The 27,915-nt window shown below is 37.8% G+C and overlaps 2 protein-coding genes across 8 annotated transcripts in view; one reads left to right on the top strand and one right to left on the bottom strand.

Annotated features, from left to right (window-relative positions):
* Window positions 1–21,740, top strand: part of CPNE3 (copine 3) — a 28,527-nt gene extending 6,787 nt beyond the window's left edge. For 6 of the 7 annotated variants that reach the window (XM_080338945.1, XM_080338943.1, XM_080338944.1 and 3 more), the window contains 14 exons: window positions 400–579; window positions 1,722–1,796; window positions 2,252–2,323; window positions 3,113–3,196; window positions 4,771–4,860; window positions 8,297–8,395; window positions 11,083–11,169; window positions 11,766–11,825; window positions 12,711–12,844; window positions 13,289–13,343; window positions 13,441–13,492; window positions 14,124–14,257; window positions 16,457–16,693; window positions 18,746–21,740. In XM_080338945.1, coding sequence (XP_080195071.1) covers window positions 400–579; window positions 1,722–1,796; window positions 2,252–2,323; window positions 3,113–3,196; window positions 4,771–4,860; window positions 8,297–8,395; window positions 11,083–11,169; window positions 11,766–11,825; window positions 12,711–12,844; window positions 13,289–13,343; window positions 13,441–13,492; window positions 14,124–14,257; window positions 16,457–16,693; window positions 18,746–18,856 — 1,470 coding nt within the window. In that variant the 3' untranslated portion in view covers window positions 18,857–21,740. The remainder of the gene's footprint in view (window positions 1–399; window positions 580–1,721; window positions 1,797–2,251; window positions 2,324–3,112; window positions 3,197–4,770; window positions 4,861–8,296; window positions 8,396–11,082; window positions 11,170–11,765; window positions 11,826–12,710; window positions 12,845–13,288; window positions 13,344–13,440; window positions 13,493–14,123; window positions 14,258–16,456; window positions 16,694–18,745) is intronic. The other variant, XM_080338949.1, reaches the window with a different exon arrangement.
* Window positions 21,741–24,756: 3,016 nt separating this feature from the next.
* The window catches only part of CNGB3 (cyclic nucleotide gated channel subunit beta 3), a gene marked incomplete at both ends in the record, with an annotated part of 101,374 nt that continues 98,215 nt past the window's right edge, over window positions 24,757–27,915 (bottom strand). Inside the window, 2 exons of the mRNA XM_080364120.1 lie at window positions 24,757–24,999; window positions 26,169–26,349. Of these exons, the coding sequence (XP_080220246.1) occupies window positions 24,757–24,999; window positions 26,169–26,349 (424 nt within the window). The remainder of the gene's footprint in view (window positions 25,000–26,168; window positions 26,350–27,915) is intronic.

The following is a 27,915-nucleotide window of genomic DNA, read 5'->3' as shown; positions in this document are numbered from 1 at the left end:
ATTCTTACACCTGTCTGATTTTTAGCAGTTCCCCCAGCCATGTGTGGATCAACAGATGAAGCCTTCCACATAAACACATAAAATGTGCTTTTATAAACATATTACTCCAAAACTAAGGTCTTATCTGGATATGACATTTTACCATTTTTATGCTGGTCTTCCGTATGCAAGAGTAGATATTCCTCACCAGGAACAAAGAAAAACAGGTCCTCAAATATCTTTGACCTATAGCAGTGGGTTTTGTAATACAGTGTGGTCATTTATATTTCATGAAAGGTTTGTAGGAATATGTCTTTACCCGAAGAAGAACTTTTGGAAGTCTTTAATAGTATGTTGTTTGATTTGAGTACTTGTTTGGTTGGTGAAATATTGGATAAAGCGATATCTTTCTAAATGCAGGTTGATCGCACAGAAAGAGTTAAGAATTCCTTGAACCCAAAGTTTGCCAAGAAATTCCTAGTTGATTACTATTTTGAGCTTGTTCAGAAGTTTAAATTTGGAATATATGACATCGATAACAAAACTTTTGATCTGAGTGATGACGACTTCTTAGGAGAATTTGAGTGTACACTGGGACAAGTAAGTATGCAGCCTGATTTTCTTCAGAATTAAGAAAATACAAGTTAATGCAATTATTTTATCTTAAATTTATAACTATGTTGTATAGTAGGGGGTACTCTTAAATTTAATAGGATTCCCTTCATTTGTTTTTTCAGGCCTCAGTTCAGTGTATATATAGTGTATATCCTGAAATGTACTCTCAAATGGTGAATGTCTAGATTGCTGTCTGAAAGTAAGTGGACTGTCAGTGAGCAGAAAGTAGTAGTTGCTGTTTATTTACTCTGATACTCCTATTCTTATTTTTACGCTCTGTGGAAAGAGAATAGGTGTATAGCAACATGGGAGTGTTCACAAGGGTCATGTTAACCTTGTAATTTGCTTTCCACTCAAGGCAAGCAGTGATTCTGGTTCTGCCTACTGTTGATTTCGCTTCTGTTTCCCTGTCAAATTCTGCTATTGGTGCTATCACAGTCAGGCAGCTTCTTTTTAACTTGTTCTTTCTGATAGATCCTTTGAAGGCATTTCTTCTCATGACAATCTTCTTGGGATTTTTCTTCCCTTGTGTCTAAAGTCCTTTTATTTTAAGTGCATTATGAAGATGGAGGTGTTGGAAAATGAAATTCAGTAACAATTTAAAATTAATTATTCATTCTTAAAGTAAAGAAGGACCTGTAGAATGAGTTAGACATGCTTCTGAGAAAGCATTGCCTGAAGAGGATAAAATAAAATCAACTAGAAACAGCGCAGGGAGGGGCTGATGTTCGTTTGCATGACAAACATTGTGTTTATACATCTGTTTGCTGAAGCCCTTTCTAAAATGTAGCTTACATGTGTATGAACAGTATGTATGAAAAACTTCATAACAATTTGAGATGGAAACTTCAGGTGTTATGTTTGTCCATGTATGTGTATCATGTTATTATAAAACACTTTATTTCATATTGCTCCTGAAACTTTGCATCTGTTCATCTGCCTATGTATTTTAAAATTTTGAAGTATTTCAAGTATTACCTATTTATTTATATGTGGTCAGGGGAAGTGAATGTAATGCTGTCATCTTCATGATGAAGGAAAAATTTCTAAAATGAAAATACCTCACTGTCTCATTCCTTCAAAAATTTGGGTTAATGACGCTTGATACTCAAATTTTGTCTTGGCAGATAGTTTCTAGCAGAACTCTAACAAAACCATTAGTACTTAAAAATGGCAGACCTGCTGGAAGAGGAAGTATTACGGTAAGACAGTTAAGACAATAAATCTCTTCAGTGTTTATCCTTAAATATTTTAGGGGGATTTTTGTTTGTTTGTTAGTAGCTTGAACACAGTGTGTCTAAACTACAGCACTGCAAAAAGTATCTTGAAGCATTTTTTTCCCTCAATTAATATTTCTTTGTCATCCAAAAGGAGAGCAGCCCACATTCTGATTCTATAAGTTTAATTGCATCCATCAAAATAATTAGGGCATTGGATCTGCTACTATTTGGGCAGTATCTTTAATTGTCATTGTCATCATCTAGTGAATCCCAATGTCAAATCAAGTTGTTCTTCCCTTCCTCCACCCAACTTTTAATGCTTCATTTGTGAGAAAACATTTTTTTAAATGGACCTGTCATAGGAGTGTTGTATATATAAGAAAACTATGTAGTTCCTGAACACAAAATGAGTTTTTAAATTTTCTTTGCCTGTCCAGATTACAGCAGAAGAAGTAAAGGATAACAGGGTGGTTATACTGGAAGTAGAAGCAAGGAAACTGGACAATAAGGTATTAAAGTACTTTCTGTCTCTTTGATAAAGTAGTAAAATCAGAATCTTGTCAAAGCAGGAAAAAAATAAAATGTTTTTTCTTATTTTTTCGGAAATAATTAAATCCATTAATATTTTTCTTACACAAAAAAAGAAACTGAAGAAAAATTGCTTCAGAGTAACTTCATTGACTTTTGAAATGAAACATAACATGTTTCTAAATAAGAAAAGTGCGTTGTAGGGATATTCTGTGAATAGGATGCTTCCATTTAAATGTAAATCTTTACATTTAATCATAAAGATAAGGGAGTTTTGTGCAATATTCAAATCAATGGATATACCAAATCATTAGCTCTTAGCGCTCTCAAATAAATGGTGAAGAGTGTACTTGGAGTGTATAAATCTGTTATGTTAAGTGTTTTTGGGCTTTTAAAACTTTTAAAAACAAACCAAAAAAAAAGGATTTTTTTTTTCCGTTTGATTTAGTGATATTTTTTGAATTGGATGAAATCCTTAGTTTCCTAGCTATCCATCATAGTACTCTTTAGTATAAGTATTCTTTAGCTTGAACTGTCAGATATTACATATGTGGACACTGCAGAAATTTTATCCTCAATTGACTGATATGCCCTGTTTTCTTCCACTCTTTCACAGGTTGTAATATAGTCAGACTTGCATTTCTTCATCTAAAGCTTTCGTGTTCACTGATTATTTAGTGTTTTTGTTAATCTAAGTGTGTTTTAACTAGCTTTTAATGGAATTCATGCCACAGGCTGTTCTGGGATAATTATGTGTTCTTTAAATACAGGATTTTTTTGGAAAGTCAGATCCTTATCTGGAATTCCACAAGCAGACTGGAGATGGAAACTGGGTGATGGTTCACAGAACAGAGGTAGGATATTTTCAGTAAACAGCCTAGAGATTTAGGTTATTTGATTTCCAGTGTGTCACAGTGCCTGACAAGAATAAGAGAATGGTCTGGTAGTTGACATGCAGACCAGCTAGAAATCACCTCAGCTCTTCCTCTGATTTTTCTGATAGGATGAGAAGCCTGCCTTACTCTGATTTTTGTTTATGTCATCCTATTTTTAGAGGCAAAACCTTTTTTTTTCCCCCCTCCAAATATTGTTCACAGGGACGTGTGTCTCAGTGCTCCTCTGAGGTTAGAACTTGGGCGTTTCTGTGCCTCTGTGGTCCTTATGTCAGTTTTACCTGGCTGTGCTGTTTGCTAATGAAGGTAATTATACCCAATGCTTGCACAGCAAGGGCAAGCCAAGGGTAGTGCTGAGTGAGGGGAAACGCGCAGCAGCAGCAGTAGCCTTCCTTCCACCCAGGAGGAGGTTCCAAATGTTTCACAGTGGTGGAGGCTCAGGCTCTGGTCGCTGCTGAGGTTCTGTGTGCATTCAGAGCGGTGACCGTGTTAATTTTGAAGCACAGATGTTGAAGAAGTACAAATCCTTTTTGTGTCAGATGTATAAAACCTGTTTCTCTCATGAGGTAGTTGTTCTATGTAAAACATATCTTTTCTATGAGGATTACAGTTGTCTTCAACTGCAGTAATGGATCCAGAATTTACTGTTTCAGCCTCGAACTGTCTGGAGAATTAGATTTTTATGTTGCAGGTTTTAAAACCTTTTCATGTTATTAACTATTATTTACTGGTTTCATTTTCAAAAGAGAAATTTTTTTCTCTGCGCTCCTACAGTGCTGGAAGTATAAGTGTTATTATTACGAGTATGATTAAGTAAGTATTGCTTGTTACTTGCATTTTCTTATGCTTTCTAAGATCATTATTTGGTGTATTGGGTATATTACAGATACTTTCTAGTTAACAAATTCTGAAGATCCTTCAGTATTCTTAAATATCACTTATTTAGCATTCAGCTTGAGACACTGTGTGCAGCAGGGTCTTTCTTTTCCTTTGTGCATTGTTTCTGCTTAACTATATAATGAATTTATTGAGGGAACATGTCCATAAGTAGAATGTCAGAATAAATATAAAGTGGAGTGAATTGCAATCTCTAGGGCACTGATATATTAAGAAATTCTGGTGTAATGTTTTTCCGTATCTTTTTGGTAAGTCACGCTTTTATATATGTTTATGTGTATGTATATATGTCTGTGCATTTTTTAAAAAAACCCAATACTTATGTACATAACAATAAAGAAATTTAACTTTTTGCGGTATAGGAGCTGAATGGTAAAGTAGATCATAGTGCAGTGTAGGAAGATAGGGAGTTGAAGGATGCCATCTCTTTTAGGCAATAGTTCTGCATGTTAGGAATGTTTAGTTTGTTTATGTCCTGTATGTTTGGATTTGAATTGCAGGAAGGGAGCGACAGCAGCAGTAGTTAACTTAAAAAAATCATGGCATGAGAGTATCAGCAATTACAATAACTACTTTCCACTCTTGTGAGCAATACTTGTCTGACTTCTTTTGTTGTTGTTGTTGTTGTTGTTTTACAGGTTATTAAAAACAACCTGAATCCTGTTTGGAGACCCTTCAAAATCTCTCTCAATTCTCTCTGTTACAGTGACATGGATAAGTCAATCAAGGTAGTGTATATGAAATGTGTGTATGAATCAACATGTGGAAAAAAAGTAAGATATGTAATAAATGGAAGATGTGCTATTCTAGTTATGGCCTCTTTTTTATTCTTATTTGAAAGTCACAGAAATATGCACGTGCTTTAGGAAAAAACAGTCTCAGGTTTGTGATGTGTTATGCGGTAAAAGATGGTCTTTAAAAGTCCAGGAAACCAGTTGATCATAAGTAGTTTTGAAATGTCCTCATTTAGATCATGCAGTTTTTAGTGTTGCATCAGCCATTATTGGTGGTGTTAAGATACTGTATAGTGAAAGATGCATGGTAAAGGCTGGAGTATGCTTTGCTCTATGTTTAGGATCTTGTAATGTTTTGTTATGGGTGTAACAGGGAACACTAGTTAAATTGTTAATATACTACCTGATATAATTAATTATGCTTAATAGACTAGCTGAGATGACAGATGTAGACCAGATATATTTTATGGATACTAGATGTAGCAACTTCTGTCCTCCAATGAAACTTGGTCAGAAAGTCAAGGTAACCTGTGAAATGATAGTTTTACCAGGACTGTTTTTTAACTCTTTCTATCTTCAAATCTTACCTTGATTGAATTATGTTTAACTTCTACATGCTTTTCTTCAGGAATTCGCTTTAGGGGAAGTTAAACAACCAATCCAAGTGCCATTTATAAGCTATTATAAACATGTTAGGAACCTGGTACTTTAGCATTTAAAAAAAAGCAAAAAAACCAAACCAAACAAACAAACAAAAACCACAACCAAAATCAAATTAATCAAACCACTATACTTGCTGTTATTTCTCTAGGAAGAAAAAATAAGAGCATGATCTGCACATGACAGGTTTTAGTCATATGACTTGAGGCAGTACTGGAAAATGCTTAATAGCCACAGGGGTCTGGATGTTAAAAGCACCTGTATAAATTTAAATACGTAATTATAGAGCAGACTAATGAACAACTTTACAAAACCAGAACTTGCTTCCTTTGCCACTTCTGTGTTTTTTTCCTTCTCATTCCTTTCTGCTTCCCTTTTCCCCCAAATAACTGTGACAGCTCTTATTTTTCTGTAAATATATTTATTTTTTCAGTAAACAGCCATACTAAAAGTATAGGCCATTTATTAAAATATTATCTATTAAGATGGAGTTATTCTCAGATCTGTCATCATTTTAATAAAGTCTGTTCTTTGGTATTTTACCTTAGAAGTGCAGGTTTATTTCCAGAGGAAACAGATTTTACTTGGAGTTGTTATGGACTTGGAGACAGATGGTAGGATTATGTCTTAACTTAGAAATCTGGGAGCTATCACTTCAAACATTAAAATGTAGACAGAATTGTATTATAATGTTGTTGAAGCGTTAAACAATACTTTTAACAGTTTTATATGCGCACAGTTGCACACATAATGGGCTATTTGTTATAGTAAGTACAAACACCAACTTTTCCATAATGAGTGGCTTTTCACCTGTTTAATGGCTTAGTTTGTGTATCCCCAGCAATGCACAAACCAAGTCAATTCTATATCTTCCGGATTTACTGCTGTATTCTGTGTGTGTTTGCAATCAGTGAGGTCTTTCTGTGTTGAAAATGTGAGTCTTTCATCTGGAGCAAGCATGCCTAGTTCTGCTGGGGAAAAATACATACATATGCAATTTTATCCTGTGGTTCCTTTGTGCTATTGCGTGTCCAGGAGAGCATACATGGAACAAAAGAAATATTTCTGTCTTGCCTGCAGTAAGTATTGAAAATTGGCTTAGATGGGTCAAATATATTCAGCAAGACAAACTTTAATCCCTTTAAAAGGGCAAAGAAATAACGGCTAACCGTGAACAGGTATCATAACTTTTGGCTCGGGACATGCCTTCAGTTTTACATTTCAGGTACTGAATCACTTGGCTGAGTATTTGATTGGCTTAATTTATGGCATTCAAAATAATTTTTACACAGCATCTGCCTTTAACTTTCGTCTGTTGGTACTGTGGCTGCTTGTATGAGATTTAAGTTGCTATTCAGTGCATGTGCATGCATTTTATTTATTTTTTGTGCATTCAAAATGTTAGAGTAGTGCAAACTGCAACATAGAGGTGTGTTCTGCACAGTGTAGAGCTTGTGATCTGCATATCACATTTTGTACTTCAACATTACTGTTTGTTTTCAGAAAGCTAATTCCTCTCAGAAGCTTAACTGTATTTGTTGTTTGCTTTACTTTGTTATTCCTAAATGAAGTGGACAAGCAGTAATCTAAATTGTTTCTTGAATATAACATAGGATTTTTTCAGTCTGGAAAAATTGATGTGAAAATGACTGTTCAGTTTAAGCCATATATATTCAGAAAAGTTTTTCTTGGAGTTTGTTTTGATACCAAATAATAGAGGATGCCTACTTCGACTTTGTTATTGTTATTTTTTTATTATTATTTTAATTTGTTTTCTGTGATTTGATTAATTTAATTTAGCTAGCATGTCTCTGTTGCTAAACTGAAATAAAAATATCAGAAGTGGATGGAATTAGCATATGCTATTATAGATAAATACTGAGCTTTTTATCTAGAAAGGGAGTTGGGGCACATTCCTAAGTTGAGCTTTTTAAAAACAAAAATTGAGGACACTATAAAGTAAGAGTGGTAAAATGATGCTCACTCAAACTTGATAAGCTTTCAAACACACATGCAAAAATGTATTTTTCTCTTGTTCTGCCTTCTTTGCCGTGTTAAAAGATGAATTTATTGTATAGTAAAACCTTGCCTTAAACATTGAATACAGGAAAAGAGGCATTTTAGTTGACATTCAGATCCATGAAGTGTGGGTCATAGTGACTGTTTAAATTTGCTAATCTTAAAAAAAGGATCAAGTCTTTTTTCTAGTTTTAGGGCTGAACCTTCATATACTTTTAAATTTTGAGTTATTTTGAAGTTTAATAAAGTAATATAAATGTATTAATATAACTCTTCTGATCACTGAATAGCCGATTTACCAAGTTTATAGCTGGATGCTCAGAGATTGTTAAATTTCTTTAATACCTCTGAAAAACTAAGTCTCTTAATCTGTGAGGACAGCAAAAAAACTTACAGATTGTTTTCCTGTTCTTCTTAACACACCCTCACTCCTGAAACATAGTTCAGTATAATTGCTGTTACCTGCTCATGCAGGACCTGGCACTGCTTAGTATTCTTGTCTCTTCCTTTGCTTAAGTGGAAGATCTGATCTGAAACGGGGTATATTGACTTTTACCCAGTCTTAATCTGTAATTTTTAGATGCAACTCTATGCAGTTCTAAGACTGCAGTGTGAGAAGAATCTCCATGATGTAAGAGACTTAAGTATGTTTTGGACGTTCAGGTTTGCCTGAACAAGAAATGTCATTGCAACGTTTATTGCTTTTGTAGGGCTGTTTCTGTTACTAACACTGAATAATGCTTCATTTTAGGTTGAGTGCTACGACTATGACAGTGATGGGTCTCATGATCTCATAGGAAGTTTTCAAACTACAATGTCAAAACTGAAGGAAGCGTCAAGGTCCTCACCTGTGAGTCTTACACAGTCTGAACTGCCTGTGTGTCCTTGATAAGCTGATATACTCATTCTGGAGCAAAACTTATGTCACTTGTCTTGCAGCTATTGAAGCTGAGTTAGACTACACATTAACAATCTACTGTATTTGAGGCTGACTCAGCATTTGTGTTATGCATCTACTTTCCTAGGATGAATATCTTGGTTACAGTTTTTAATATTACATATCTAAATACCCAACTGTCATCACAAATGAATTTCATTAATCATAACAATATAGAAATCAAAGAATTGGGAGTGTCAGAGAACACAATACGAATGTCACTGCAGTTGAAAGGCAGATTTTACTAATTACTTTATTTCAAGTATGGCACTTATCAACTATCAGGCGTATTCTAGTGAATACGGAGAAAATTGATGTTTATGTCCATGCATGAAAATGCAATTGAATGTGTTACCTTAGATGGCTCTTCTTTAGAGTGAAATTACCCTTCATGTTCTTAAGAACTATAACAATATGGAAACGTTTTAGTAGGCAAGGTTAAATTTTGAAGAAGGTTAGCATAGCAACCTTAATGTAAAAGTGGTTCATGGTCATGTATGTTGTTAAAATTGTTTACCATTTTTTCCTTTGTTTCTGTAAAACCTGCAGAACAGCTCCTGCATTAATAATAACAGAATATAGTGAGTGCCTCCTTGTGCTTTTCTAACATCTTGAGTGTTCAATTTGTACTTAATCCTTCAGAGCTGTTGAATATAAAGAGTCAGCCTTGACTGTAGTGGTTTTTCAGTTGCTGCTTTGTGCCCTGCCATGCTTTTCTTCTAAATACCAGTTTCTGAATTCATTTTGAATTATGTACAGTTCCGTTTAATGCCTCTTAAGGTTTTATAATGTTTGTAAGGAATTTTGGACTCGTATGCATGTAATTCATATGCTGCCTAGTTGGAGCTCTTAGGTGTTTTTCTCTTTTTTCCTAGATCTTCAGGAGGTAGATGGTGTCCGTTTAGCTTTCAATGCTGACAGTGATACTTATTGTTGTAATTAAAGCGTGCAAAAAAAACCAACCAAGGGACAGGAGGATTTAATAAAATCTTTTTTTCTGCTTTTTTAATGAAGATTTTATGAATCTTTAAAAAAAGAGACATCTTGCTAAGTTGCACTTTTGTTATAGAGCAGTATTGTAAATTAGGCAAACCTAGCAGCTCTCTATGTTCACATTTTCAGGCACATATTTTTCTAAGAACTGCGACAGGGAGTTCCTGTGCAGTGTGAAATGTTTTGTGTAACGGCTCTGTGAGAATACAAATATCTGTTTTTATTGCTCCCCTAGTAGCATAGCAGGTACGGTCTCTTGTGAATTTAAAGAAAAGGTATTTTTAAGTTATAATCTGCTAGGTTGGGAAGTGCTTTAAGAAAGTTGGTTTCATGAGAACTGTGGCTGTACCTATTCTAAGTAACTTATTGCTGTGTGAGTAAGATGAAGATAAGAACCAACACAAGTAATGTGCTTCAGGCTTCCTCTATTTTAACTAAGCTGTAATCCTGCATGATCTGATTAATTTGATAACACCTGTAAAATATTTCCACTGCACGTTAGAATTTGACTTTATGTATTCCACGTGTGATCTTTAGTTACTCCCACAAGTCTGACATCAGCTGCACCTGTGGCAGATTTGGCACAACTTCTTTCAAGTTTACTTCAGGTGAACACGGGTGTGACTCTGCGTCCTTAGTTGCTGAAGAAGCTGATCTTATATAACTGGAGTGAAAGGGTGGCTTCTCTTTCTCTGGAGAATTAGTGGTTTATTTTTTTCCCCCATCCTTTAAGGTGTATCTTCCCTCCAACCAGCGCACACTGACAGCATGCCTGGAAGATTATAAAATATAGTTGAAATATTATACATCCCATGTGTTCCATGGCCATTATTAGTGAGAACCTCACCAATTGACATAGTACAATGAGACCCTGAAAGACAAAATCCATCAAATAGAAAGATGCTGATGGTGAAATGATGGTGAAAAAGAGAAGGTGAAGAAGAGACATTCAGACTTCTTAGGTACTGGCCTTGTCTGTGCTTTTTTGCTTGAGATTAATTGCAAGATCACTTTTTAAAACTTACTTAACTTAAACCAAAGCAGCAGAACCTATTTCTGACACAGAGACAGAAGATGTGTCTGGAATATCTCCTCAGACTGCTTGTGCACCAGATATGCTGTGTGATGGCAGGAGCTGCTTAACCTGACTAGCTGGCAATTGCACTTGGAGGTTAAGATATTGGCTTAGTTGATGAAGCCTCAAAAACTGAGTCTGGAAAGATTAAAAATAAACCTTTTCTTTTGTACATTACTGCCATGGCTGCTGGAAACAGTGAAGCTTTGCCTGAATCACTCTGTCTTTACCAAAGAGAATGTTGTTAGCAGGATTCTCGGAGGGAAAATGGTACAGGGTTTCTTCATCTGGTTGAAATGCAATTGTCTAAACAAATATTTTTGTAAGCCTTTGGGTGAGAGAGGATTTTGGTCTTGATAATGAGGTTTTTCTTGCTGATTTTGGGCAGACTGGGTTTAATTTTATTTGATAGTGAAACAAACTGCATTTTTAATACCAGCCCAAAGTATCAATCCTAGAATAAAGAATTTTTAAATTTGTTGCATAAATAATATTTATAGTGCTTCTGTTGAATTTGTTTGCCTTCATGCAGGTTGAATTTGAGTGCATCAATGAAAAGAAAAGACAGAAGAAAAAAAACTATAAGAACTCTGGCATTGTGAGCGTTAAGCACTGTGAGGTCAGTAATATATTCTGGCATGACTGTTTTTTATGTGTTTTGGTGTAACAATTGTCTTCTAGTATGCTTTTACTCTCAGACTGTAAGAAACTTTAAAATGCATGGAAGTTCCAGATAAAGTAAATATTTAAGGGCTCTGATTCATATGAGGAGACAGATTGACAGCTGAATCATGTGTCTGTCCTCCCGCCTCCTCACTTTCTCTTGAAGATGCCATCTACACGGCAAAGGTATCTTACCATTTGTAAGGCCATTCCTGAACCTCTGCATTTTCCAACTCACCATTTTATGGTAAATTAAAATCTGGTAAGTCTGTCATGTTGTTTTATAAATGATAGTGCTTTTGGAGCTGCTTTGTTGCCTGCCTGTAATTTTGTGACAGGCCTGATTCTGAAGCACTGAGTGCGTGATAGCACATGCTGCAGATGTCCTCACTGCAGTGGGTGGGTGGGGTATCTATGCAGTAAAAGAAGTGCTTTACCTTCTTGTCTTTAGGTAAAGTTAATAAATCTGGAACCTCAAAAATTGCTGCAATAATACTGTTTTTCTCCCATTAAAAAAGGAAGTTAATTTCTGTTTTTAATTTCTATTTTTAGATCATAGTAGAATGTACATTCCTTGATTACATCATGGGTGGGTGTCAGCTGAATTTCACAGTAAGTGAAATTGTTTATATAAAGTAGCTTTTGAGTTGTATAACAAAATGAAGTATATCATTGATTGCATGTGCTCTTGATTTGATTGTTTGTGCCAGAGTCCATCTAGTCTGTTTAGGAAACATTATTTTCTTTACTCGTGACACAAAGTTCTGAACCCATAGTTACGTTTGTTAGGAACTAGCTGAGCTGTGCGGTTGGGAGACCAACGAGAAATTTACAGTTCTCTGATTTATTTCAAGTTTCCTTTTCATAAGAGCTTTTTTTTTTTTCCTTCTTTCTTCCTCTGACCAAAGATTTCACTTTTGCACTCGATGGTGTTTTTCAAGGCCCTTTGCTTAATGAAAGCAACAAATAAAGAATCATATGGGTTAGGACCCTCAAGTTATATGATTTGTGAACCAAGTGCAGCACAAATAACAGTAAGATGTCTTTACCCCAACAATATGCCTTATCACCAAAGCAGAGAAGACCCATTGGCTCAGAGATGGATCTATCACTAGGGCTTCTATAGTGCTTGCTGGTTGTACGTCTGAGAGGAAAGCTGTGTATGGCAAGATACAGGATGAAATTAATTTAACAGCTGTTGGAGAGCTGCTGTGAATGGTAACTGAAAGTAAACATACTGAAAACCTGACAGATGAAAGTGATTTCAATCCTTCTGAGAGATGCAGAACTTCTACTGGTTTTATAGTGGCATTGTTGTAAGCGTGTTAATATTCCAAGAAACCTGCATCTAACCATTGTGCCCGATAGATTTGTAGATGTCCTGGTAATGCCGAGTTTACAGCTCATCCATCCATGATTTTCTCTCTGGCTTTGCCAGAGATAAGAAACATAATCTTACCTCTAACAGTGATGTGATATAAATATTGTATTTGACAGGTGGGGATAGATTTTACAGGCTCCAACGGAGACCCTCGCTCTCCAGACTCTCTGCATTACCTAAGCCCTAATGGAGTTAATGAATACCTAACAGCCATTTGGTCTGTGGGAATGGTCATTCAGGATTATGATACGTAAGTTTTAGATTTTTGTTTAAATATTTTTTTATATATGTATACATTTCTGTGGTAGTTTCTTAAACCAGTGTTGAAGATGCCAACAGATACATTGGAATGAAACTTCTGAGCTGAAATGCAGAGTTAAACAGGACTTTGTAGTTACTGCACAATCACAACCAGAAGCTTATGTTTACAGCAGACAAGCAAGGCTTTTCATCTGTGCTGTAAAGAGCAGCATTAATTTAAATAAATGCTTGCATTCTTGCCAGTTGGGTGTTAAAGACTGGTTTTGGTCCTAGAGACAATTATGGGGGGAACTTCTATTTAATTTTGCCTTTTAGTGCTTAATAAGCAGCATTTTTACTGATCAAAAGCAGCGCTAATTAGCTAAACTTACTGAACTATAACAGGTTTTGAAGAAAGTCACTCACTTCATTTTCTCAAAATTGCTTTTTTTAGAGATAAGATGTTTCCAGCCTTTGGATTTGGTGCACAAATTCCTCCTTCCTTTCAGGTAATGGAATATGTAAATGCACTGCATAAGACAACTCAAAACATTTCAAGAGGAGATTGTGTATACAGTCCTGACTATATCTTCTGTGTGTTGACAGGTGTCACATGAATTCCCAATAAATTTTAACCCATCAAACCCATTCTGTAATGGTAAGTCTGAGAAAGTAACACCAGACCTAGAGAATAAAATGTCTAAAGTGAAGGGATAAAAACACTTGAAAGGTGAACTGTGAAGCATGTTCTAATTAAATAATGAGTTTAGCTGTGTAGCAGGAAACAATTTATAACCATTTTCTTAGTTATTAAAAATAGCATTTGGTCTCTCTTCTGTAACAGTTTGTGAAAGAAGTGTTTTAAACAGCCAGGGCACAGCAGAGGTGAGCTGTGAACAGTTCCCTCGTGTTGTCAAACCTCTTAATTCTACTTCGCTGCAGGTGTGAGGTGGTCTGGTTTGAGTACGAATCTTCTAGTGCCCGTTCAGTGTGGCCTCTCTGATCACACTGCGAACTGCCACAAGCATTCAAGGGGAGAGAACTGTTATAATTCAGCTACATGCACTTAAGTATATGGTAATTGGCCTTTCTGTTTGCAAAAAGCCAAGCATGTTAAGCATGGGTGTTTAGCACTGGTCAAGCTGAAGGCCTCCATTGCTCATGTATAATTTTTTTTTTAATCATGGTTAATTTTAATTCTATTCATCATCTCTTTAAACACATGATATATACAGTGTTTTAGGAAGATCAAGTGTGAAAAATTAATATGATCTATTTGTGTTCTCTAGGAATCCAAGGCATCGTTGATGCATATCGGGCTTGTCTTCCTCAAGTAAAGTTATATGGGCCAACAAATTTTTCTCCAATTATAAATCATGTGGCAAGATTTGCTGCTGCAGCTACACAACAGCAAACAGCATCTGTAAGTTCTTTATGGTAGTGTGTGTATTTTTCTTACTTTTTTTTTTTCCCTTCTAGTTTATAAATATTACTTTTCACTTTTAAGCTTGTAAGTATAGTTGTTTAAACAGCTGGCCATGTCCCTTGTGAATTGGTGTTTGGTACCCTCACAACAAGATAAAAGCTAACTGATTTTTGCAGATTGTACATAACAATTTTCTCCCAAACTAACTAAATAAACTCTTTGGATTTGAAGTATCAACTTAAAAAATAGGTGGCACTTTTATGGTATCTTCTGTTCAAAGCTATTACAGTGCTATAAAGGTATTAGCATCTAATTTAATCCTTTGTATGTAAGAGAGTGATTTTTATCTCACCTGGGAAAAATAGCAGACCTTGTTTCATGTCAGATAGTTGAGAGAGGGAATTAAGTAAGGCAACAAAGAAATGGAGGATATAGCTCCGTGACTTCTCAGTACTAACATAGACAACTTTCTGTACTATAAAGCTTTGAGTGCTGTATGTGCTGTGCCCTCCTCCCTGTTAAAATTGTATATGTGAGTTGTTGAGCTTATTAAGAAATAGGAAGTCTGAAGAGCAAGTCTTGAGTGTCAAATCATTTAGATAATAATCCATGTGAGATCAGCAGATTCGAAGCCATAAATACCCTAAATCATTGATGACAGCAAATACTAGTATCTCAGAGGTCGTGTAAAACCAGAAAATAAAATCAGTTATTTTTGCATACAAATGTGCCTGTGCAAACCAATTTGGAAAAGACTTATGGATTTTCATATGCCAAGAGGTTTGTAAGGTTTTGCCTGGGTAGTCTTTCAGTAGCAACTGTCATCAATATGTATTATGAAAGCAGCAAAACTTTTGTACTTCTTTTTTTTTTTTCTGAGAGTGCAATATCCCTAGCAAGAGGTTTATTTTTATTGCCTGAAAGAATATATTGGAGAAAGTTCACTGGCTTGGCATTTAATGCATATTGTAGATACTTTAGGTTGGCTTTCAGTTTTGGATTTGTTTTTTTTCCGGTATGGGGGAAGTATAAGAAGAGAGAAATAAATCCAATGTGATGTGCCGTTGTCCTGCCGGTCGTAGCCTTCTCTGATCATGGTTGCTGTGTAGACGTTTTTGTTGAAGTGGGGAAATGGAGTGGTGGGAAGCAATGACAAAAGGAGATAAGGGAAAACCAATTATTTTGGAGGCAGATAAGGGAAGATGGGAAGCAAAGTACTGAAGAGGAAGACTTCTAAGAATACTGGTAGTACCTTTGGAACTTCAATTTGTGCTTTCCAGTAATCATCTGAAATGAACCAACTGAGAGAAGATCTGAAGTCTGAAAAGTGTTTGATAGTTTCTGAACTTTGTATTTCTACCTTGTTCTTGATACTTCAATCCAGAACAGAGGCTAAGATGCCAGCTTTTAGAAGCCCTAGCGTTATAGTGGAAGTAACTCAAGTGGTACTTGAATAAATTACCAAAATACTGCAAAATGGTCTCGGATGTCTTGAAAATTAACTTCATAAAGCAGCTAGAAAACATGCTTAAAGGAATTTGAAAATGGTGATGATGTTTTTTTGGCAAAAAATATGTTTTTGTCTATATTTAGGATTTTAGGAAGACGCTGAAACAATGAAAGCCTGTTTCATTACCCTTGGTAGCGCACTCTTTGTTCATCTGCTCTTAACTGAATGAAGCGAAGGGCAGCATTTCATAAAGGTATTGGTAGACTAGAAAGGAAACACGAGTTTCACAGGTAACAGAGAGAGAGAATTAAGGTAACAAAGAAATGGAGGATATAGCTTCTGTCACCTTGGTACCAGCCTCTGTCCAGATCCTCAATAAATCTTTCCTCTATCCAAAACCTCAATAAACTGCCTTCTATCCTAGGATAAATACTCAGAAGATAGGTTAACTGTTGGTTTGTCTGGGGCTTTTGGAGAGAGGAAGGGGGATGCCATCGAGTTTTTGGGAGGTGGCTGTTTAAAAGTACTTCTTTTAAAAGATTGATGATGTTTGCCTTATAAATTTGTTTGGACTGTACAGATGAAGCCTGACCACAACTTAAATGTTTGATTGTAAAATTCAGTGAGTACATTGAACGTGTTCAAAGTGACAACAGTGTGCAGTCTGTATGTCCATTTTTTTTACATGTACATACCTGCATGTTTTCTATTTCTTTGTCATAACACAGTGTTTATTGTCTTGACAGCAATACTTTATACTTCTGATCATAACAGATGGTGTAATAACAGACCTTGATCAAACTCGAACTGCTATAGTTAATGCTTCAAAATTGCCCATGTCCATTATAATTGTTGGTGTTGGAGGAGCAGACTTCGATGCTATGGAGTTTCTTGATGGTGACAATGGAGTTCTTAGGTCCTCATCAGGAGAACCAGCTGTCAGAGACATTGTCCAGTTTGTGCCATTCAGAAAGTTTCAAAATGTAAGTAATCTTAATGGTGTGATTAATAGATATTGTAGAGGCATGCTGGGTTTGCTAGGATATCCTACTTACAGTCCTAAGCTTTGCAGTGTCTCCAAAATGAACTCTGAGAAGTTTTTTATCAAATGATAAAAAAAATACTTCACATTAGGTGAGCTGACTCATGTTTAAAAAGAGTCTGTTTCTGGTTTGAGTGCTGCATTTCTGACATGTTGCTGCAGAGGAATGATGTTTGTAAATCTCCCTCAGACTTGATTACGCGAATGTGGTTTTCATTTGGGAAGAACTTACTGTGCTTTTGTTCTTATGGAAAAGTGCTTTTTATTGTGGATGCCCATTTGTACGTGTGATTTAGTCTCACATTTTAGAGCAGGGGTAAAATTCAAGACTAAATCACAGAGGTCGTAATCAGTAGAAGCCGTGTGTGAGCACAGTAGTGGTGATAGTTTTCATTTTCATTAAAGCAAATAGACCAAAAAAACCCCAGGCAGTGAAAGAATGGAGTCCTGATTTTTTTGCTGTAGAACTCAATAAAATATGCACAGGCTAATATAGTCTGACTTTTAAATATCGTATCACTGGAAAAAGTTGATTCAAAAAATGCTCAGGATGGGGAATATAAGATCAATATTTTTATTTCCATCTGTCAAGGTTGTATTGCAAGGTGACAAACAACTGTGGCAGATGCTCACTGTTACCCCTTCACTCACCCTCCCCTTAGATAGGAAAAAGTGATAAGGAGGAAGGAAGAGAGACTTCAAGTTGGAAAGGTTTTGAAGGCTTTACTAATGTTACTAATAAATAGAGAAAATGATACAAAATATACAAACCCAGTCCTGAATGTCTGGGGTGAAGCAGCGTTTAACCTCTCTGGCGCAGAGCTGGTGTCGCTCCAGCAGCTGCAGGGTCTCAGGCCTTGGATCACAGGCGTGACTGGCAGGGTCCTCTTAAGATACTGGCCATGGTCAAAGAGAGCAAGACCCTCATGATCTCCCTCTTTTGTAGGCTGTATGATGCATATGGGATGGAATAGTCAGTTGGTCAGTTTTAGTCACCTGTTCTGTCCACCCCTCCTTGCAAATATGTCCAGTTATCAGTTAACTTTGGTTATCATAGTAATAAATCTAAACATGAGCTTCTTCTGCATTCCATTGGTTATCTGACCAGCTTTGGAGCACAGTGTCTGAAAAACATGCATTTACTTAGAAGAAAAGTGCAGTTACTTAGGAGGTACTTAGAAGAACTTAGCTGAAAGGAAAATTCACTAAAAGAGAACCGGTCTTGTTTTTAACAAAACCAGGACACCATTCCAATATGTTCTAATTTTGTTTTGTTTCTTAGTATTAACCCTGTTACTAATACTCCTTATACCTTCTTATTTTGCTCTGTATTTTTATGTTTACTTTTGATACAAGTTCTTTGTCTAATATCAGAGCAACTCAGGCAAACTGAAAGGAGGAAGGAGAGCAAAATCAGTACAGAATATGCTTGCTGAATAATATTCTTGGATGTGGATTAACTAGGGTCAATATTCAGTATAAAATTATATATTCAAATGCTTTCAGTTTCTGGAAGAAGAGGTGCTTTTTTTCTCCATTGATACTTAGACTTTCAGTAAAAACAGTATCTCTGGGAGAGCTGCTCTGTAGCAGGGCAGATATTGTGGATGAGAATTGGTTTGCAGATGCTGAGACAAGCCCCTGAAGGGTCACCTTAGGCAGATAGTGGAAGTGTGTTTACCTGGCTGACCTGCAACATCTGCCCTCTGTGTGTATTTCATATGACAAAAGGTATCTTCAGACATGGCAAACCCTTTGCACACCCAAATCCTGTTCCTGCAGTGGAACATGGCAGACAGCTGATGCCTGGGAATGGGAATGAGATGGTGAAGATGTCAGGGAAGGTTCCGTCTGCACCACAAGGGCACTGAGTAAATTCCTCTGTAAAATGTCAGACTTGAAATTGGCCTAGTAGAGGATGTGCTTGTTACCCATCTTAGGATCTCTGTTAACAGTTGATGGAAACTGAAACTCGATGTTCTTTTTTTATAAGTCTCCCAAAGAAGCTCTGGCGCAGTGTGTCCTGGCAGAAGTCCCTCAGCAAGTGGTGAACTACTTCAGCACCTACAAACTGCAGCCTCCCAGGAATCCTGCTGCAAAGTGAATGGGCTGAGCAGGGCAGCTGAGACTTCGTGCTTGCTTTCCTTGCTTATCTACTGACTTTGGTTCTTGAAATGCTTCTGTCTACATGTATGCACACACCACTGTAATGGTCATGTCTATTAGCTTTTTGCCTGCAAAACACTTTGCCAAGTGTGCCTTTCAAGGGCCATAATTGTTACTGCGTTGATATTTGATGTCCATTTGAGAGACGGTGCTTACATGGATGCATTTGATTTTGAAGAGTGGGGAAAAAAAGAAGTTGAATATGCAGAGAGAAGAGGGGAAACAGCTGGAAGGGGAGTAGCTGCCTGTTTGAATATGGCCAGTGGGAGCGTTCAGTTACTTTTGTGGGGATCAACACCAGGGACTGCGGTTTCTCAGTGATCATAAAACGAGCCAGAAATGAAAAAGAGGGTGTGTCCCCACCAAGCAGATAAAAGTTTATATGTACTTCAGTGAATCTGCAATACTTCAGACATCCGTGTCTATTAAGCCACCATAGGACAATTTTGTCACAGGAGTTTCAGAATGAGCCGAGGGCCAGAACAGAACGCAGGGCCCCTCCTTGCGTGCCTGTGTCACATTTGCCACCTCAGTGCCTTTAGCCAGTGCCTGGGATTGGGGCTGTGTGAACATGAGCCAACAAGCCATTAAAGTATATACTCTTTTATAGAGAGCAGTCCCTTAAGGTAGTAGAGGAATAACTAGTGTGAATCAAGATAAACCTCTAACATCTCAGAAAAATACTCTTAGCCTTTGAGGACTGTAAAGGCTGTAAGGTGTGCTTCGGTGTGTACTGTGCTGGAAAGCAGAATGTCCACATTTTATTGTGGTTTAGGTTTTTTTTTTTCCATAAACCAGCCATGACTATTGATGTTTAAAGGGCATTTTGTGAAGTGGGAATGTACTTTTCAGGTAAAAAGGTTTTGTCTGAATATTTTCAAGCAAAGACAGACCTTGAAAGTGCTACCCAATTTATATTGGTTTTGTCATATTTTGAATCATGCTTCTTTTTCATGAGCTCACTAATGAAAAGTGCCTGCAAAAATGCAACCTTGCTTTTTCCCTCCCAGTAGGGAGACATAAGAAAGTCTATAAGCTTTAATCCTGTAATCAGGTTTCATTTCCCTGGGGCAAATAATTTCTGTTCTATTTTCTTGGCTCAAGCTTTTTATTCACCGTTTACAGGAAGTGTAAATCATGTTGTGTTGCTTAGTGGAAAGATGAAGCGTTCTTGTCTCCCAGCTGCATGCGGCTTTGAGGATCAATTCTGATCCTGTTAGTTCATGTAACATAGGTGGATATAAAGGTCTCATTTATCACTTCCAAAATGCCCATCCTGAACGTTAATTTTGCAGTTTCACGTTTGAAGTGGTTTAGTGTTAGACATCCGACTGATCTGATTTTGGATGGTCTAGTTGTAACATGTCAGAACAGAATGGACTAACACTAAATTTATCATCCTTGAGTGCTCCAGATGGCACCAGCTCATAGTATATATGACCTCTTTAGTTGCTGAAGCTGCTCTTTCTTTTCTTTTTCATACAGATACAACCCTGTGAAAAATCTGAATTCACATAAACATTGGTGGATGAAAGATATGTATTGAGATTGTCTTATACATCCTGTAAAACATACCAGATATTTTGTAGACAGCTGACTAGTTGTCAGTCATGCCTGTATGTGTTATTCTCCACTCCATTTTCCTTGGTGGAAGGGCTTCCTAAATAGTTTCAGTAGTGGAATACTAAGGAAGAGATTTTTGTTTCATATTAAGCCAAGTTCTTTCTTTTTTGAAATCTAACTAATTTGCCTCATTATATAAAAATATACAGTCATCTTTTTATCAGTGTAGTGCAAGTGTGTGACTATGTATAAAATTATGATGAAGTGTCATGCCAAATATGCAACACAAAATATAAAGATCAAGGAAGTAGTTATAATGAACCTAAATCACACTGCTGCACATTGATATTGTATGATTTTTGGAACAGTAAACTGTTTCACAGCTACTTGCTCCATGTACAGAGATAACTGGATGCGGTGTTAGTGTTTGTCAAGGTTCACTGATGGGGATGAGTACTACTGATAGGAGTACAGGATACTACTGAAGTTCCTCTGAGTTGTCTGCCTAAAGTATAGCGCTGCATTGGAGTTCTTTTACCAATTCTGTTTTAAGTTGCCATGGAAGTGCATTTAAATGCATTTAAGTATGTTAATAGGTATCATTTTAAATATCTGGAGCATATAAAATACATAAACCCTTTTGTTCGTGTTCTGTGTGTCGACAGTAGAGAATTCATGATCATTTGTTGTAAAAGTGCCACTATCTTACTCAAGCTTAGGGAATTAAGCAGCATAACGACACCTTCTTCTCAGTGTGCCCTGTTCTGTGTAAAATAAAAGCGTTTCAGACCTGACAGCAGCAAGAATAATTTTCCCAGTATAACTTCTCTTAGAGTTGCACAGCAAACAGCTGGTGGGGAAATTTGGAACCTTCCAGGTTAGGCTGGAGCAACATTCTGAGGAATGCAGCAGATTGTGAGTCGAGAGGGAGGGGAGTTATTTCGTTGCTTTGCCATTTTTTGTTCGTTTATTTTTACATGTTAAAAATGCCTTATTAGCTTGGGGGTGACAAAGCAAAATATTGTCAATTCGTTGGAAAGTGAATGTGCTTGTAGGTCACTGGCACCACCTTGTGATAAAAATGATGTACAGCAGTTTTTATAATCAGATGCTTTTTGCCATTTAATAATCGTAATATATACATATGTACAGCAGAGAAATAACCTGTAATAAGAATTTTTTTTACTTTCCTATGTATTTCAGTTCTGATGGAGCTAACTGATTTACTATGCCTATGCATTAAAAATATAATTTCAGTATACTATTTTTGCATTGTTCTTTTGTATTAAATATTCCCTGTATCATGCCAAGTGCTGCTTTTGCAGTTCCACCGATGAGTATTCCACAAGCTGAAGAGCTCAGATTTACAAGTGTTATCAGATGAGAGGAAAAATGCTTATTCACTCCGTGGTTTTTAATGTGGAGGGTATATTTCATTAAACATCTCAAAATGGCTTTTAGCAAGAAGATATGCTGAAGTTGGACAGATTCAGCAGTGAGTGTTTCATGTTCTTTGGCCCTTTAGAGCTCTCCTGTGCATGCTATTCATACAATTAATATCAGGTTTTCCCAAACTTTTCTTCCAAACAGCATCTACATTTTAAATAGAGAGGCATGGAGATTTATTTTTAGTTTTCAAGTAGTTTGTCTTATTCCACCCTTCAATTTCTTTACATTCAAGTGTAGTCAAGTCTGAGATGCTTTATTTGGAAACCGAGATGCTAGAGACAAGCATTGCAGCCGAGTGTGATGCTGTACAGAACCTGAGGGAGCTTTGGTACTGGAAGTTGTGTCTTCTAAGTGCTCCAGAGTAATTCAGTCAACATCTCCACTGGTCAGGAATCATCAGGGTAAAATTAGTTCCTGAAAGGATTTACTACATCTTACATCTTGACCTTTCTTGTGTCGTTCTTTCTGGTCAAAACCTTATAAATACTTGCAATGTGGATTCCTGGACCCTTCCCACCCCTGCCCACCCCTAAAAATGGAGGAATTCTGGGAAGGGAAAAATACTCCAACAACAGAAAACCAGGATATCAGAGAAAACCAGATGGATGTTACCTCTGTGTGGCCATGATCTTCTGGAAACACTGACATTTCTGCTCTTTGGTTTTGGGTCTAAGAACTCGAGAGCTGTGCATAATTTGGTAATTTAGCAGACTGAACTGACAGGCTGATCCTGAGCTGTTAAGAGCTGTAGCGAAGCAGCAACTCGTGGGATGCTCTGTCGCTGCAGTGTGATGCTGCTGCGGTCTCAGCCCTTACTTTGTAATTTACGTCAGTGAGTGACTGATGAACTTAAATACGCCAACAGTGAAGACGTTTGAAGTTATCCTGGTAGCGTTTGTGTAGGCAGAAGGGGACTGAATCTGTTGCAATGAGAGTGTGCTTTACTCATTCATACAAAATTGTTAAAATAGGGGGGTTTATGGGTTTTTCTTCCCTCTTCTGTAATGTTTTAACAACTCTCTCTCTCAAAAAGAGGTTAGAACCATATATTGTAATAAATACATAGATCATTATTATTTGCAGAAGGCGTCATTTGTGAAGCATTTCTACAAGATTTCCAATTTTGAGATTTTTGGATGTGCAGTAGATAAATAATTTTTTATAACGCTTCTTACTTTCTACCTCTATTGTGACATGCTTTTTTCTTACAAATCAATTAACAAGTAACAAAAAAATAAAGACGGTTCTTCCTACATAGCAATTGAATCTTGACCTCACTGCTAATGTGACAAAACTTTCTTTTTGAAAGAGATTTGGGGATTTGTCATGTCAGAGGATGTGTGGAATATGCAACATCTGGAATTCAATAACCTTGCTTTTACTCAGGCCAAGCTCCCACTGATTCTGGTTGGGCTGCCACCTTGGCCTGTGATGAGAGAAGTTCAAAGGCTTTAAAGAGCAGATCTGCAGAATGCGTGGCCTGCAGGACCAAATATAGCCCGCAAAGTGAATTGTTTAATTTTGGCATGGTGCCTGCCTTGGTTGGCTGGTCAGCTGAGCAGCTGAGAAGCCTGCCCTTAGCATTTCTTGGCTTGGCCTCTGCATAATGGTTTTAGTTCCCAGAACTGTACATCCTGTGAGGAGTGAAAGTGAATAGGGAGAGAGAGGAGGCACAAACCCGTGGAAGTGAAAAAATTGATAATTAAGCTTAAAACACAGCTTCAGCCTTTTGTTTAGTATTGCATCCCTTTCTATGCTGAGTCAACACGCAAGGCTGACGGTGTGGGAGCTCCTTGTCAGGGAGCTGTGGCACTGGGAAAGGCTTTACTTCAGTTCACAGGTGGGATGTGGCTCAGCCCCGGTGATGAACGGGGCTCACCTTGCACCATCAGTCGAGGTCTGTGATGAAGGTCTGTGAAGAACTGGAGCATTGGTTGAAGGTATCCACCACAGAGACAGAAAGCGTGAATCTTGCTTTTTGTACAACAGCCTTTATTTTTGAAGTGGCTAGTGTCAACTGCTTGCTCTTCCGAGAGCATTATTAATGCCCAACCCCTTGAGAAGATCAAATGTGTAAGTCAGCAGCGCAAAGTTAAAGGTCACCCCTGGGGCCGGGGGCGGTGACCATCCAAGTCTTTGCCATGGTTATTCACCAGAGTCGAAGACACTGGAGTAGATTCTCGTGCTTTCAAAAGGCTGGCAATAATGCTCCAATCCTCTTCCCCCTTTTGTATTTTGTGGTTTTGATCTTTTGACAGTGGTTTCATTTTGTAACCCTCTGTCCAAGCTAAAACATCCCAACATGTGGCATCACAGCTTTCTGCACTGAGCCACCCTGGTCACAAAGGCAGGTCGTTTATTAGAAGTATAACAGGAGGAGAGAGAAGCATCGAGAGAAAGTTGAGTAACTTCAGCAACAGTAGGGCAGTAACAAGAAAAAGGATAATGATGGGAAACCAGAAAAGAAAATAGAAAAGAATGCATACAAAAATTAGAAATAAATTGAGCAGCAGGAACAGCAATAAGAAAGTGAGGATAAACAGGAGAGGCAGGAACAAGACAGAGTAAAAGAAAAAGGAGAGCATGGGTTAAACAAGAAACGAGTGGTCCTAAAATATTGTCTGAGCTCTAATTCCTATTACAGCAGAAGCTCCATTAAGGGGTAGTTATATAAATAATTTGTCCGGTTGTCTCAGGAGAGGATGAAGTGGGGTTGAGGGTAGATTTTTCTCTTGAGTAGTCTCTACGTTTGTACCCAAAAGCAAAGCCACACTAGACCTCTGAATTCAGCAAGACAATAGATGGGGCCACAGTCCAAAGCACCATCTATGTATTTTTTTTCTCTTTAACTTCCACTTTAAGAATCTCTCCTTCTCCTGCTCTGGGGGATGGAGACATACTAATGATCAGAGACTCTTTACTGGTTCCTCTTTGCATAACTGCAGGTGGTTTAGGTTTAGCATCTGCCTTTGGCTCTTCCTTTTGTGCAGGTGGGGGTGCAGATGTGGCCGCTGGCTCCACAGATTTCTTCTCTTCTTTAGGCTTTTTCTCTGCTTTAGCTTGAGTTTCCTAGAAACAAGAAGTTACATGTTTTCCGATGCTGCAGGAGAAATTCAGGAAGTATTCCTATTCTGTAACATGCAGTGGAAAGCCACAGCATGGACACTGTGATGAATGGTAGGCAACATAGGTAAATTTGCGTTTAGATGCTGAAAATCAGTTTCTAAATGAAAAATGACATTTCAGAATCAGAATGTCAACATAAGACCTGGTAAAAGCTTGTGGATAGTAATAGTATCTGCTTATAAATACAGCAGGATGAAATAAGCGCATTTTGGGGCACACAACCCTTCCCTAGGTCTTGCCTTGATTTATATACTTAGACTAGTATAGAAAGGAAAAGTGTTCTGTAAATCTTGACATATTGCCCAGTGCCCCGGTTCTTTGGCCAAGCCTATTTGCTATGAAGTTCACAAATACACATTAAGTTGAGCAATGTTTCTGGTCCAATCATAAAGTGATATCATTTGTGTAAGCAAAGTTCCTTGTTTAACTTAAAAAAATAAATGAAAACAGTGCCAGTTCAGTTATAGAGGCAGAATTCTGCTGCTTTTGGGTAAATACGTAGAAGTAAGCAGATTCTTCTTAGCATTTCTCAGAACGCAGTATACTGTGGGAATTATTTTTCATCAACTAAAATAATAATTTTCTCATAAATGCAGTATATTAGAGATTTAATCAGTTTTAGCTGTATGGGCTAAACTTTAAATTTTGTCTTCAGGATTTGTGACACCCAAAGATCTGACTTTGAATTGGAAAGTTCATTGTGTGCTTGAGTCAGCTGGATCAGATTACTATGTTAGGATATTTCTGTATTTACTGTTGCTTACATGAAATTAAAAGATCAGATGCCCTTAGGGTCTTTGTAAAGTCTATTTTATCCTTACTTTCTTTGAGGATTTTTGTTTGCTTGCTTTTTTCATTACTTTTTCTTTGCTTTTGTTTTCTCTGCTCAGCATAGAGTCCAGATCCAGGCAGATTTGAGCCAGATTTTAAAATTAGTATTTACAGAGATTACATACAGTGATTATATCTCGGCTGCTGGGAGTGGGAGTTTTGGCTGTTGATTGCAGTAAGGCTACATTTTCATCTACTCTATTTCCCCAGCCCCTCCCTGTATCTTTCCTGTTTCACTCTTCAGCACCTGGAATTATCTGCTCTCTTTGCTGTGGCATTACCTGATTGTCTTGCTCTCTCTTCAGCTGCAGCAGCCTAGAAAGGCCATCTCTTCCTTTACCTCCAAGCATCGCTTTAAACAATTTTGGAGTTTCCTGTTTCTGCGTAAACAGACCAGCCAAACCCCGAGGTTGTTGCACTGGTGGTCCTGGAGCAGGTTTCCCCTTCTCCTTCAGCAGCACCCTGGTGACAGGAAGGAATGAGAACATGTGGCAGGGCCGTGTAAGCGAGCAAAGTTCCTGCAAAGCTAAAATGTCGCATTCATGGATGAAAATCTGGCAGAATTTCCAGGGAATTTTTTTATTCCAGGTCCAGTGACAAGAGCAAAGCTGGAAAGGGTAAAGGGTAAGGGTTTTACCCTGGGCTCTGGTAGAGCTGGGGGCTACTGTTGTAATTTGGTGTTAGAATCATAGAATCTTTTAGGTTGGAAAAGACCTGAAGATAATAGAGTCCAACCATTACCTAGCACTGCCAAGTCCACCACTAAACTGTGTCCCTAACTATGTCTACATGCCTCTTAAGTACCTCCAGGGATGGTGACTCAACCCCTTCCCTGTTCCAATGCCTGACAACCCTTGCCATGAAGAATTTTTTCCTAATATCAAATCTAAACCTCCCCTGGCACAACTTGAGGCCATAGTCCTCTTGTCCTACTGCTTGTTATTTGGGAGAAGAGACCAACACCCTCCATGCTACAACCTCCTTTCAGGTAGTTGCAGACAGCGATAAGGTCTCCCCTCAGCCTCCTTTTCCTCAGGCTAAACAGCCCCAGCTCCCTCAATCGCTCCTCGTAAGACTTGCACTCCAGACCCTTCACCAGCTTTGTTGCCCTTCTCTGAACTCTCTCCAGCACCTCAATATCTTTCTTGTACTGTGGAGCCCAAAACTGAACACAGGATTTGAGATTTGGCATCACCAGTGCAGAGTACAGGGCAATGATCCCTCCCTGTGTCCTGCTGGCCACACTATTCCTGATACAAGCCAGGATGCTGTTGGCCTTTTTTGACACCTGAGCATGCTGCTGGCTCATAATCAGCCAGCTGTTGACCAACACACTCAGGTCCTTTTCCATTGGGCAGCTTTTCAGCCACTCTTCCCTGAGCATATAGTGCTGCCTGGGGTTGTTGTGACCCAAGTGCAGGACCCAGCACTTGTCCTTGTTCAACCTCATACAACAGGAGTTGTCCATCGGTCCAGCCAGTCTAGATCCCTCTGTAAAGCGTTCCTATCCTCCAGCAGATCAACACTCCCACCCAATTTGGTGTCATCTGCAAAGTTACTGAGGGTGCACTCAATCCCCGTATCCAGGTCATTGATAAAGAGATTGAATAGAACTGGCCCCAATACTGACCCCTGGGAAGCAACATTTGTGACCGGCTGCCAAGTGGATTTGAGTGTTTGGGCCCAGCCATCCAGCCAATTTTTGACCCAGCAGAGAGCATTCCCATCCAAGGCATGAGCAGCCAGTCACCCGTATCCTTCAGAATAAACAAGTGCAGGCTGAAATTAAGATATTGCAAAGCAGATGAGGGTTTTATAAGGGGAGAAGCAGTGTGAAGGAGGATGGCTGCTTTATACCTGAGGTGGAAGCGTCTTACCTGGCCTTCAAGACGCAAATTCAGCATTAGTTCTCAATTTGGAGTCTAGCTGATGGCTTGTGAAATAGTTTACCAAACTAAGTCATTATGTCCTTATCTGACATCTGTCCTGCGGTTTCTTTCTTGACTATGTAAAGAGTTCTGATACACA

Source organism: Nesoenas mayeri (assembly GCF_963082525.1).
Source record: "Nesoenas mayeri genome assembly, chromosome: 2".
NCBI lineage: Eukaryota > Metazoa > Chordata > Aves > Columbiformes > Columbidae > Nesoenas > Nesoenas mayeri.
The sequence above is the reverse complement of the archived record's forward strand: the minus strand, read 5'-3'. Positions and strand labels throughout refer to the sequence as shown.